The sequence below is a fragment of the Enoplosus armatus genome, chromosome 11 (assembly GCF_043641665.1).
Source record: "Enoplosus armatus isolate fEnoArm2 chromosome 11, fEnoArm2.hap1, whole genome shotgun sequence".
In the NCBI taxonomy this organism is placed as follows: Eukaryota; Metazoa; Chordata; class Actinopteri; order Centrarchiformes; family Enoplosidae; genus Enoplosus; species Enoplosus armatus.
In genome coordinates, this window is record NC_092190.1 from 22237819 (window position 1) to 22252219 (window position 14401).

At 42.3% G+C, this 14401-nt stretch overlaps 1 protein-coding gene across 1 annotated transcript in view; it reads right to left on the minus strand.

Moving 5' to 3' along the window:
* Positions 1 to 13881, minus strand: part of LOC139292360 (nck-associated protein 5-like) — a 53222-nt gene extending 39341 nt beyond the window's left edge. Inside the window, exons 1-2 of the mRNA XM_070914684.1 lie at positions 13550 to 13881; positions 1942 to 2077 (exon numbers count right to left, since the gene is read on the minus strand). Of these exons, the coding sequence (XP_070770785.1) occupies positions 1942 to 1970 (29 nt within the window). The 5' untranslated portion in view covers positions 1971 to 2077; positions 13550 to 13881. The remainder of the gene's footprint in view (positions 1 to 1941; positions 2078 to 13549) is intronic.
* Between the last annotated feature and the right edge of the window lie 520 nt (positions 13882 to 14401).

Below are 14401 nucleotides of genomic sequence, written 5' to 3' on the forward strand. Positions count from 1 at the left end.
AGTTGATTTCAAGTTTTTGGGGACAAAGTTTTTCTATAAATAAAATATGAGACACCAAGGATCCTCCAGAGCTTCACCAGCACCACTTAAGGGTCCTTGGAGGCCAGTGTGTGAAGGCATATCACCAGCAAACGAGTCATTTCATCAGAACACTGACAGTCAGTGACAACGCATAGACCTAAAATATAGAATACAAGAATGTGGTGATTTAACCAAAACATACAATTTAGTGGAAACTTTAACCCCCATTTGCCAGTTCTGTTTTATTACAGGTCGTGCTCTCCAGCTGACTGACACATCACACTGTGCTAACTACGAAAAAAATCTACTTTCCCGAAATATTGGGCAGCCGTTCAGATATTTTCTGCGTGGCAGGGGTGAATTAACTTACAGTCACAAATCATCGGGGCCTAATCTCACAGCTCGCCGAGCATATGCAGATAGGATCAAACCTGGATCACGGGGGGCCGTCAACAGTTGGCTGGACATAATGCGTGGTTATTATTTCCCTGTATTGCATGCTGGAAGGGGGGATCAATGAGACACTTCATATCAAGTATTAGTGCCGGGTACTCTAATAAAGCTGAGCAGATTTTTTCTTTCAAAGACAATCTCCACATGCAGAGGGCTCTCAAGTTAATGAAAATGTTGGGTGTCGCCACAGAAGCCCAGCAGTTCATCACATTTGGTGCTCGGGCCTTTGATGGATGTGTGCCATGCATTACGTTTGTTGCTCCGTTCGGACTGTTTGTCATTGAGTTGTGGCCACTGGCTTTTAATCTACCGAGATATAAGCTACTTTGATGGAGGGGAAACTTTCTGAAACATTGTCCCTCAGAGAAAAACCTAACTGGCAGGCTGTAGTGTTGCGCAGGTGATGGTTTAAGTGTATTGAGGGCAACACTGTCTCGCAAATTTCATTAAATAAGCAATGAACAATTTTACAATACTGAATTCGGCTCCTACACTACATTGTGATTGTGCACAAAAGCAAAAGACCAAGAAAAGATTATCTGGATATATATTCATCCGCTAATAGTAAACTTTCCACATCAGGTGACTGCGGCACTTGAAATGATCTCGTCTTTAGTCCAAATACACTCAGATGTAGCCCAGTTTGTCAGCTTGTTTAACTTGCGTAAACATTTTCTTTTAGCTAATTAGTAACCCTGTGGACTAACAATGGATAAAACGACCGTGTATATTATGTATTTTTATATGTATTTTATTTACATCGCCCAAAATCACACATTTGCCTCAAGGGGCTTCACAATCTGTGCCCCCTCAACACAAAGCTGTTTCTATGCTTGCAGTGGTCTCACCAGAGAGCACTGAAACGTTTATGTTTCAAAAAATATATCACTCAGAACATATTTTTCACAATTCTTTGACAGAATTCAAATATATCCTAATCCTTTTTATCTTTTATGTTTATGTGTATCGGCCAGTGTCTCATCATTTGAGTACTCCACGGATTTAACGTCGCACTCCTCTTGATGGGCGGTTTTTTAAAAAAGGGTCAACATCGATGCAGCAGAACCAGCAGAGATCGCATCTTTTTTTATTCCATGCCTCCTTCTTCCTTGTCAAAACCTGCACGCCTGCATCACCCACAATGCAACTCGACCGCCAACAGTTGGGTCGGAGATTCAGGTGCTAGTAGCGACTAAAGTAGCCTCGGGCCTGCAGCAGAGATGAGGAGCGGGCTACAGAGGTCTGGTAAGCTCACTTCTTTCTAACTCCACACCCTCAGCTTTTTTCTTTTTCATTTTCAGACTTGTAGTCTTCAGCCACAACCAAACCAAACCTCGTGCAGCTCTCTCTGGAGCCACAAGCCACAAGCCTCATTTTTCACATATGATATCTCAAATATGCTGCTGGATAAAACTCGGTCAGAGTATGTGAGTGTATTTCTGTGTCGTGGCGTGGTGAAGGTGCTACCTGGAGAAGTGCTGCTGCAGTGTCACCATCTGCCGCCCACCCTGCTGAGACTTCGCCCTCTCCCGTCTCTCCACGCCCAGATGTTGTTTGTTCTCCAGCTGGGGATTATTATTATGGATCAGTCTCGGTGGCGTAGCTGCAGGGGAGAGGAGTAAACACAGTTAGTTTGTTGTTAATCTTGCATATCACAATCCCACTGAAGATTTCAAAGATACAGTACATCTGTTCGCTTCCTCCTTTTCCCCTTCCATGAAAGGACAGTTTGTCAGCACCAGGACCAGTGCGCAGCCTCTCCTCGCCTCTCCTCTCTCCACCTCGCACACTGTAGTTTTGAATTAGCGTCGACATCCGTGTTTTCCCCACAGCTGACAGGTTGTGAGTTAGACAAACTCCCTAGACATGACATTGAAGCAGGGCCTAGGGGTAAACTGTCATTTTGGAACCAAATACCTGTATATCTAAAAAATTCAAGGATGCCCTCATACTGTTATGGTAGCAAAAGTTCAGGTGTTGTTAATGTTATAATGACTATATTACCTCATGGCTTGTCCGTCGGGTGTTTACCTGTCTGAATATTACTGAAAAAAGCTGTGCCACAAAAGAAATCTGCTGCTGCTGCAGTCTGTTTTTGTTCTTTTTCTCCAACAGTAAATGTGAATTGAGAGCACAGCTGATAAACCTGACGTTCATATAGTAAAGAGTTTTCAACTTATCTCCATAAGGTACCCTGTGCTCATTGAATCCTTAATGGGAATCTCCATGAAGGAAAGCTAATTTCTTCTTTAGTGTCAGTCTACGGAGGGACGTGAGGAGGCCAGCAGAAGTGCCAATCAAAATGATAATGGTTACCAGTCCTTTTCAGAAATAATCAGCCTGGATGAGTTTTTTTCCCTCTCCCTAGCCTGCTCAGGTACTCGCCTGTAGCCACAGCTTTGTGACTCACTTCGCCCCTTCCACTCCGTCAGTTCTCCTCCGCCATGCTGCGCCGCAGCACGGGAACGAAATCTACTGAATTACATGACGGCCTGTTACTAATTCCACATTTAGTACTTCACTATACTTTTCTCTGTAATACCTTTCTTGCAGTTTTGCGTTCTTGTTTTTGAATCTTTCTTACAGCAATGTCGAATCTTGATTGATTATAAAACTTCTGCAGCCATCACCGCCACCGCAGCAGGTGCAACCAACAGTAACGATGGCTCAGTTCCTTCAAAGTGTCCTAGGGAGCCATACCAGTGAGCCACATGCTCAACACCAGAGTCCTGGAATTGGTAAAACTAAATGGTACGCAGCCACCATTAATGTTATTAATTACACTTGTGCACTTCCTGCTACAGCACATCAACACGGCTGCTTTGTAAAAGGTCTTCAACTGCTGCTGACGATGAAGACTACTGTACCCACAATGCTTTCCAAACAGGGAGATCAGAGAGGAAACTTATTTTAATAATAATATAATAATGTATACAAAGTATGAACATATATACCTAGCCACATACATCTAGACGTGCACCTGAAGTACAAGTACACAGTGCAGTAGAGCGTGGCAACAGAACTCTACAGCATGAAGTCTATTCTCTTTAGAGATCCGTCGCCATCTTCAGAAAGGTGATTGAATAGAATAGTATTGTAGATATTTCTTTCAATTAAACTGCAGATTTGTACCACTGCTTTTGCTTTTAAAACAGATGCATATCAGAACTCTGTCCAGAAGGTCACACCTGCTCACATTCCCAATTAATGTTATCCAATTAACTGAGTATGCTGAAATGTATTCTCCGTTTTTCAATCACGAAGACAGAAGTGAAGACACCAACTCTCTGCAGCATCTCCCTTTGCCCGGTATATACGCAGGCTGAGATATCAGGGTCATTACAAAAGGTCACTGGATGTATTTTAATAATCAGTCCAGATCTGGGAACTAGTTTAAAGAGTTGAACTTATGTCAGTGATGGCAAATTATTATTATTATTATTATTAAGTAAGACAATTTTACTACCAGTGATTGACAAAACGATCACCCTGAATCATCCTTCATGCCAGGGACAAAATTGAAGGAACAATTATTTATGAGTTTTTACATTACTCAACTTTCTATTTTCTTTTCTTTTAGAGAATATATTTTATATGATTTTGCTTTTTGTTTGTTTGTCCTTCAACCAAGAGAAGCATGTAAACACAGTGAAAAGTAGCAGGTCTGCCCTGAAGCTGATAAAAATAAGGAAAATGGATTGATATGCAAGGTCTCTGAAATTGTGTTGTGTTTTTTTTGGTTTCTTTTTTTTACAGAATCTATAAAAAAAAAGATCTACATTGGAGGTGAACCTTGAATCAGCACTGCCATCTAGTGGTCTTTGCAGATTACTACCAGACATCAGGCACGTCAGGATGTGGGATCGCTGCACAGTTTAAACACAAGTCAGAACCAACTTCCAAACTCAACTCTTAGGTAAACAGAAGTCCTTCAGTTACTCAAAAATAGTTTTTAACATTTTAGGAATTTCGACTGTGCCATGACAACTTCATCATGCGAACGTCATCTGCTGCGTAAGGTTGTGTGAACTTTTGTTCACTGTTTCTAATGTATTGTTTTCTGTCAGTCTTTGGGTGTATGAGTTTTAGAGTACATTTGAATGATCATCCACCCATTGCCTTCTCTGGCTTTTAATCCTGAAGACCTAAAAAAGGTCTTTTACAATGCTCAACACAACATCATCACAATATCAATCACAACAGGCCAAAGCTATAACAGAGAAGGCAAAAGAGAAGAAATCACTGGGATCACTGGGGAAGTAATTTGTCGGAGACTGCAATAGATCCATAAAGCTGGTGGGATTTCCTTTTATTTTGACGCAGAGTCTTTCCATTGGGAAAAAATATAAAAAGAAATCTCCATACAACTGTGTTCCAGCAGGAGGTTTTTCATAGATGCAGTTAAATAGTATACATTTTCTTGCAAAGAAAACAAGTCTGTCCACCTCTTTATCCCATATAGCTCCTGTCTTGTTGTACATCAGGAATTAAGCTGTTTTTTCGTTTGGCATTTATTTCTTGAGTGCATTTTAAAGGTCCCATGTTGTACAAAGTGAGATTTCCGTGTCTTGTGTGATTATAAAGCAGCTCTAGGTGCTGTATATAAATACTGTGAAAGTACCAAAACACTCAGTCCACAGAGAAATGCACACAGACTATTCAGAAACTGCGTCTTTAAACGAGCCGTCAGGACTTCCGTAAGGTTGTGATGTCACCGCACTCAGCCACGCCCCCAGCAGGTCATCTGCTCCTATCACAGCACCACCCACCAAGTACAGGGACGCTCATCCACCCGCTCAGTCTGTCTTATTAGTTATCGGAGCGCTCTGCTCAGGACGACTCTTCAGGTGTTTGGAGGTTGTTCAGTTTGTCTCAAACGGCTTGTTTCAGACAGACGGAACTGAGGGGCTGCAGAAAGGGCCAGGAGGAGATACATAAGGACTTTTTATGAACTGTGAATCATGCAAAGCTGCTCTAGTGGAGCCCCGGAATAAAAAGATAGAGCTGAAATGAGCATTGTATGGGACCTTTAAGATTAACCCCTTGAGCACACCAATATCTTTTTGGACTTTCATAGTTTAAATACAGTTTTCCAGCACGTGAACAGGACCTCTTCACAGCAGATATTCTGACTTGCCATAGCAGGAAAAGTACAGGTGAATAAATTAATGTTAATGATGGCTGCATTCCATTACAGGGTTTCAGTTCCAGGGTATACGTCATGGCTTACTGGGACACTTCATGGCAATTAAGTTTTCCCTGCTTGTCCTGCCTGTATGACAGAAGGTTGTTCTGCCAGACTGTTAATCAAGGTACCCAATCTTTTTTCACCTTATTCTGACACAAAGAGCCATCTTGTTCCCCTCAACAGCACACAGAATAGTTTCCTAATAAAACTGCCTAAAAGTAATGCTAGTATGTTGCCCATATGTGGCTACTCCCGTGGAAACACTGTAATTTCATACCTTTTTGCGAAGTTTGAGCTGGATTCTTTAAAAGCGACAATTTCGTGACGCTTTATAAATGTCTCACGGATACATGGCTCCTGGACTGCTGTTAAATTCCTCAAACTGGAACACAGCTCTTTAAAGACACAAGGTTCACATCAGAAGAGTTTATGTGACAACAGAAACGTATTTCTGTATTTCTTCATTTCAAGCACGAGTGTGTTTCTCAATAGTTGGCCAGTAGATGGAGTTCTTCACTCATTTTCGTCAGTGTTTTGCATCATCTGAATGCATCACCGGCCTCCTCACATGTACAATATGTCTGTTCTCTGTTAAGCCACACTGCAAGACAGAGAAAGAGAGGAAACAGGAGAAGAAGCACCTGCCTGCGAGCCAGATTACACTCGAAACAGAGGTGTCGGTTCAGCAGCTCAGTCACGTGATACATTTAAACGAGTCATGTGACCTTCTCTTTACAAATAATACATCTGTTTTGGAAGGGAAAGCACCTCACTCATCATGCCAGGTACATAAAAATGATCCACTCTGAAAAGGTGTTCGGTTGAAAAATATACTAATTTAATAGCTATGAAAATGTCAAAGGTTTTGCCTGAACGGTGTGTGTTTCTAGGTTAGATTATTTTGTAAGTGTGGAAACCTGAATGAGAAATGCCACAAGTGGTCGCAGAGTATTTTGTAATTGCTCATTTTGAACTGTGAATCGTTTTGTAAAGAGGAGGTTTCTCATTCTTTGAATAGTGGATATCTCATTTAGAAATGAGACCCTTCACATAGACCCCTGCTGATGGTGGTTCTATAGATCAGCCTCCTCTATGTGTCCCTGGAGATGTATGAGAATGTCAAGTACACATTTACTCTGCACATAAAACACTTAACTACAACCGGCTACTGTAAATGCACAGCATTATGTGCTAATACACACAGGGACAAGAAGCGGTTCTTTGGACAAGATCTCACCAGTGTACTAATTTAACAATTCCCAACAGAGCTCAGTTTTGTTTTCACTGAGTACAAACAGGAGTAGGTTTCATTCATTCATGCATCTCTACCAGGGAGTGAAAGAAAGACTTTCACTCATAACAGCGAGTATAAAGGATTTAGGCAGTGACACGGAGTATTCACATAGAAAAGGAGTCTTGCAAACAACAATAAAACAGGTCAATATCAAAAGTCAAGTCATGCAGCTTATACGCAATAATGTGCATACATTACACAGTACATATATTAATGTAACAACCACAGTATTTCCCTGAATGTAGTCAAGTACAAGTCCAAAGTAGAATAAAATGGAAAGTACCTCAAATTAAGTAAGTAAGCCTACTTTCCAGAAAGCTCAACATAGTGCAAATCAAGACAACACAAGCACATGAAGAAAACATCTTCACCACTTTCACAACATATATCTCACATCTGTAAAATAAATAACTAAATAAACACACAAAATGAGAAACACATCCACTAATCTGACACTGCACACGCAGCATAAAGAGACACTCTGCAAGTACAGAAACCACAAGCAACTTCAAAAGTGCCGCTGGAAGGCAACGGCCACGAGGACGCCAACAGATTCCTCGTCTACCAAGGCTAACTGTTTAGCAAGCTAGCAAGCAGGTAACGTGGTGCAGGAAAGATGAGGCCATCAGACAGCTGCAGATTCAGGTGATAACTCTCTGTAGGTTCATCACAACCAGCGACCCCTTTTCACATTTAAACTTTAAACTTAAATAAGCATCAGCAGGGGAAACAGCGAGACTGTATCAGCACATCTAAAACTCTCTAAAACATGTTGTATCTTCTTTGTTCAACTTCTGTGGCCGACAAGGGCAAACGCACTACAATGGCCCAAAACATTTCCATTAGGAGAAACGTGCTGCAGCTTCAGAAACGATGCAACACAACGGGAACATGCGGCATATTAATTCATCGCTTAACAAAGTGAAATACTAAAAGTTACCTGAAAAGCAATTTAGCTTATAGCTTTATATCTATTTTGTATTGTTAACTACAGCATAAAGAAATTGGTCTGAATCATCTACATTTAAACTGTGATGTGATTGTGATGTTGCCCCTCCATTAGATGACATTAGAGCCTTTACATAACATAACATAACCCTAACATATCATAATCTACAACCAGAGCTGCTAATGTTTCTACATCGCCGTCACAGAGGCAAGCAGTTTGACATTTATTGTACTTTTCAATCACAATGCTGAAGAAAAACAAAGCTAGCGTGTGTCTACTTCAGAGACATTTCAGAGAGGAAAGCACTCCAGTGTAAATAGTGTAATTACATGTCTTCCTTTTGGGCGGGTGGGAGGGTAAATTGGTATAATCAAGGCAGCAGTTCAGCCTCTGGCATTGATGTTGGAATGAATTAGGACAGGACCTCGCTGAGATTTTGCCCCCTGGGTATCTAATGAATACATACTTCTCCCCCAAATCACATCCTGCTGATATAGTGGCGAGCCAGTCTTGTGACTGTACCGTACGACTCACACTGGGAAATGAGTAGTGCAGGAAACGTAGCTCTAAAAGGAAGAACTGTAGGTATTTTTACACTTACATCAAGCTCAGGCTGGTAACCCAGACAACTTACACTGAATACACCAGGAGAATAAACAACTCACTGTGTAGTTTCTATCCCTTATTAACCACGAGTATGACACCTTGAATTTGTATCTTTGATGTCTTTCTGTACTGCTGAGTTTATGTACTTCTCTGTGTACTGCTACTACACTTGGAATAGAGATTCATTTGTCAATAATTTTCTCTTTTTTTTATGGTTTTGTGGTACTAAACTAGAGGTTTGTACTGCAGAGTATTGTTAGGTCATTTTGGGGTCCCGAGTATTTTGTGTGACCCACAGGTCCCATTCATGAAATCTAGCTCTTCATGTATGTCACTGAATTTGTAATTATTTTAAATGCTCACGTCATTATGCTGACTTGCTCACAATGACAATGCGAGTATGTGGATGTTTAGCAGGTATCACGTTTACCATGTTCACTATCTTAGTTTAGCATATGAGCGTGCTAATAATGGCTAATTAGTGCTAAACACAAAAGCTGATGGGAATGTCATTTGTTCATAAACCAAATTATTGGACTAATTGAAAGTCATTAGGATTTATCGACTGAATGTCTGTACAAAACTTGTCACCAAAATCATTACAATTGATCCTTGAATATCTGTATCAAATCTGACAACAATCCATCCAATATTTGTCAAGATATTTCACTTTATTTTATTTGTCAACCTCATCGTGGCAATAGAGAAAAAAGTCAGGCAATCACAAAAGCTAGTAGGCTTCATTCTCTGGGGACCATGAATGTCTGTCCACCCAATGGTAGATATTCTAGTCTGACCATGTGGTGGACCAACAGACAGGCCAACAGTGCCTTCCCGAGAGCTATGCCCTTAGCATGGCTAAAAGGACATAAAAGACAGCTTTTCTAACATGCACCGAAGCTAGAATAACAAAAAACAATACTGATTTACAAATAATGCTACAGCTGACATCACTAACATCACGAGCAACCAGTGAGGTGACAAACTGGTAAAGGTGCCTTTAAAAACACCTCACACTCCTGCAGTGCTTGTAGCTGACGGAGAAATACTGAAATGTCCAGAGAAAAGGAAACATTACGCCACTCAAGTATCCATCTAATTCAGGCCAGTATTTGAAAGAGTTTTAATTTATCTGGTAAACATGGAAATTTTATGCATCCCTCTCCCCTTTCATTCTATAAATAGTCCTTGGTTGAGATATTTTTAGCACAAAGCTATTTTTTATGCGTCCTTGATGTTGCAAAAGGTTCTAACTCACAGTAATGCTGTTACCATTCTGTCGTTCCCCGTCTCTAATCTGGTTCTGCAGCAAATTTTAATGGAACAGTCAAGTTCAATCTTTGATGAAGAGCTATTTATTACAGATTGGTTATTTAATTTTAACTTTTATTTATTCAGGGAATGATTCAGCGGAGCGCTCATGCTCTCTCTCAGCTCCACCCTGCAGAACACTTAATATATGATCAATTTATCAGGAGATGATATTTTGTGCTGGTTCAAAGGCTTTAAATTCGACTTTCTTGATGCCACAGAATAGCAACATATATTTTGGGAAAGCCCCTGAAACAGTATTTTGACCATCAATTGACTATACTAATGAATAAATCAAATATGCAAAGAAAATACAAAAGAAAATACTAACAATCAGTCAAAGTACAGCATTATTTGAAAGTGGGCCATCACAGTGAAAAACACACAATTATCATCCAACTCTACTGAGCTTTTTAGCTCATTGCTGTGGTTTTATAGCCCACAGACACACTGAATGGGTCAGTCTGAGATATTCACATCAAACATGCAGCCATTTACAGCCAACAAAGCTCTTACAGTATAAACCCATTGTACAATACGGGCCCGGCACCAACTGGCAAAGTTAGCGCCTATCTGGTGTACGTAGTGGAGCATTTAGCGGCTACAAAGCTAAGATAAGTTTCTGAGTTGGAGAGCTAAAACCAAAACAGAGCTAAAAGGACAGGGGACATTGGACAGCTAGCCTCCAAATGAGTTTGTAAATAGCCATAATTTTGCTAACATGTTAGCAACAACAATGCATATGTCAGGCTAGTGTCTGTCAGCTTGTTATCTAGTTCTTCTTTCTCAAAGTGGCGCAAAAGCAACAACGCAGTTTTCACAACAAACTTGTAACAGCAAGAAAAGCACAGGTGTTACTAATAACATTAATGATGGCTCTGTTCTAGTCAAGTGTCCCCGTAAGCCGGGACAGTAAGCAACATCTCTGGTTTAGTCTCCACAAACGTTTAAGAAAAACATCTTAGTGTTTATCTTGATAGATGATCAACTTTCTTCACCAGCTAGTTGCTAGTTTTTGCCATGTGGGGTTGGGTAGGCAGCGTGCAGTGGGTTTATCTATCTGATTTAAGGTTGATAAGATGGTCTCGGACCATACCTTCAATTTGCATTCCTTAACACCAAAGCAATGAGCTAAAAGGGGCTAAAAAGAGTGTTCATTTGAAAAATATTGATTAGTGCAGGTCTACGTACTCTAAAGAGAGCATTACTCACTTGTTACCCATGTTTTCCTGACCAGTATGGAGACTCCAGCAGTAGCCCTCCCTGTCCAAGCCTTTCTTTAACCTTTAGGCTACCGTTGACCCCTTTTATGCGGCTGCACAATGCCATCATCCAGTCTCCCAATCGAATGCATTAGACTATCTGCTTCAATGCACCAAACATGGAATAGATGCAGCAACAGACAATGGTTATCAACTTGCCCAGAGCTACTGCACATCCACTCCTGTTTAAAGGCCCTTTCTACATCGAGGTCAGGCCAGCCATGTCGCTGCGATAATACTCTTCAGATGTCTTTTCCCCCTGAATGAAGCAATTGACTCTTAAGTATCATAGTATGTTGAGGAGATAAGTGAGGGTGGGTGGAGCGGTGTGGGTGGAGCGGTGTGGCTCTCACAGCGGTAACAGAGGCAGAATTATGAGAATTAACAAACCGTTATTTTGCGAACTGATTGTCATGTCAGAGGAGCAATTACAATAATGTGACAGGTCAGATTGGGTGATTCTTTGCCATGAGGGACAGGGCCTAGTTGTTCGCTTTTCTTCGCCTCGGCTCTCTCTCTTCTCCTGTTAACTCTTTGTGCTGGAGTTTTCTGTTGAGCTACAGCATGGTGACCGCTGCTGTTACTACTGCTGTCATTAGCACTACACCTACACAAGCAAACTGTCAATCAGTCCACCATCGAAAATGATGAACAACAGATTGTTTCGGTAACTACAGGACGATTCGTCAGACGGTTTGTAGACCACTTCTTGAGATGCAACATCATTCTGAAGTGGAGCTATGTTTGACATGACAGGAGAAGGCAAATTTAGACCCACACGACGGACAAACCTGGACCAGACTTGGATTGAAGTTGCTGCTGGATAAGATGGCAAACATGATACACTCAGATTCTTGATGGTCGTGTTTGGACCTGACACCCACTCAGACATTTAGACCACAATATTCACTTGACATGCAGATACATGTAGATTTATGCCGTTTTCAGCGATGCGAGTTTTGAGTGTCTAAAATGCATCTCAGAAGAACAGCACACCTGTGCAGGTGAATCAGTGAAAAACTACGCAAGTTAAAGTTTATTAACTAAAAAGGAGACACATTGGAGACATTTTTAAAGTCTATTCGTGACACGATTTCAGGTTTTGAAATTCTAAAATGGTGAGCTGACTCACCAACGTATTCGTAAACGTTTAAAGCTGCCAGTATGCTTCTTCAGAACTGCTTGTTGGATCCTCGATTAGCTTCGGAAACCTCCTCCCCCTAAACCGATATCTGATCCATTTCTGTACAGTTAGTCTCCGAAACCGTCAATCACACCCACTTAACGCAGTGATTGGCCAGCTGTGTGGAGGCGTGAAAGGAGCCCCCCCTCTCTCTATGGCGGCCGGCAACCAGCAGTTCAGCACAACTATAAACTCTTTTACACGTCGTACGAAATAGTTCTTTTCTAACAGAACTCGGCCCGAAGTGTGAACCTGATAGGCAGCAAAATACTGAAACGATTATGAGCGCTTCAGATCGATAGATAAATAGATAGATACTTTATTTGCAGCTGTACTGTAAGCAGATTTACAGTCCACTGTGTTAAATGTACATATTCAACCTTTATTCAGTTACTGTAAATAAACCCACGTGTTTTAAAAATGTCTTTCACAAGCTACTAAATCATTTGAAATATGGAATTGCAAGTAAAAGGACTGAAGTCAGCCTCCTACGCTCACCATCATAAGACGGGTGTCATTTCTTAATGAGACAGTTTTGCTCTTTGCTAACCTACTGACCTTTGTCTGACCTCTGGTCAAAGTGTCTGTCCTCTGGTCAGGTGACACCCACTCCTTTGTCTTGTGGTAGAAGACATGCTGATCTGTGATGTGTCTCATGGACTTCTGAACTAATTTCAATGAAACTGAGCTGAACTAAGTTGACCACAGCAAGGAGGACCTGGCTGGCTAGGACTTGTCTTTAGATGGGATCCAGCTGAATAAAATGGCTTTGTCTCTCCCAGTGTGAAGGCATGAACACATCTTCCTCATGCCCATATTTCCCCTCCAAGCACAATGAAGACAAATGCTTTCAGAAACCAAAAGGACTTGACTAAATATTTCATTCGGGTCTTCTCTGCCTGGGCCATCCTAGCCTACTTTCCTCTGTACTTTGGGGGAAGCGCAGTGACTTGTTGCTCACCATGATATCTCCTAGGTCGTGCATTATACATGAAGCTATTCTGCATAGTGCATGAACACACAGTTCATCATCACAGCCACACGATGCTACTGCTTGAAGCCTCTGGAAGGAAATCCAGACATCTTCCTCCGTGTGTGAGTCCAGGAGGGCGCAGCCACGCGTCTGTGTGAGAACTAGAACCGGATCTACATGGTCGTAGTGATTTGTAATGTATTCATACAACACACGGGCACGTGCACACACACACACACACACACACACACGCACACAAACCCATCAGCCTGACATTAGAGCGTGCGGGTCAGAGCGGCGCATCCTTACCCTGCCGGTCGCTGTGTGTCCACGGAGACAGATGTCAGCAGAGGCGGGCTGAGCGGTATCCGCCGAGCTGTGGGTGTGCATGCCTCGTCCGCACCGCGTTCACAGACCACCCGGGGAGCAGCGCGCGGCGGAGAGCCAGGACTCCACAATCTGGGTCAGTGCCGCTGGAGCCATCCTTGTGGGGACGAAGGTAGCCACGGAGGGGAGCGCAGACGTCACAGGCCCACATGGATCCTAGCATCCAGCTACAGTCGCATCCTCCGTCTGCAGCTGTTTGGGGATCCAGATGCAGTGAATTCCGCTGAGACTCGGAGGGGAGCTAATCCACAAGGTTCTCACATCCACGCACGACGCGAGCTTTCTGCTGGGAGAAAATAACCCCGTCTGCACGAAGCATCACCGCCTCAGTGAAAGACTCTGTATCCCTCCTCCTCCTCCTCCTCCTCTCCCTGCCTCTGCCTAATTCACTGCTTTATCGCTCTATTTCTGTCTTTCTCTGATGCTCACCCATATTTCCACTTCACTGCTCGCTCTCCCTCTCTCTCCCTGTAATTCTCAGCTGTGTCTCAGTGCTCTGCTCAGCCTGTGCCCACAGGATGTTGAACATGTGTTCAGGGTGGGGGTTGGGGACTGCTGACTTCATAGGTGGCACGCTTACTTCCCACACTGATAGGTTAGGGGAGGATGGCACTGAGCGCTCACATTTTTGGGCACAGCAGCGTCTCACTGGCAGTTGTTTTCCACAGAATCTGCCTGACCTCTTCTTGTAAATGTTCCTGTTTTTAAACCAAACATCTTAGCAGTGACTCTCCGTCACTTGATTGAACTTGATTGGTGGAAATCTGCTGTACG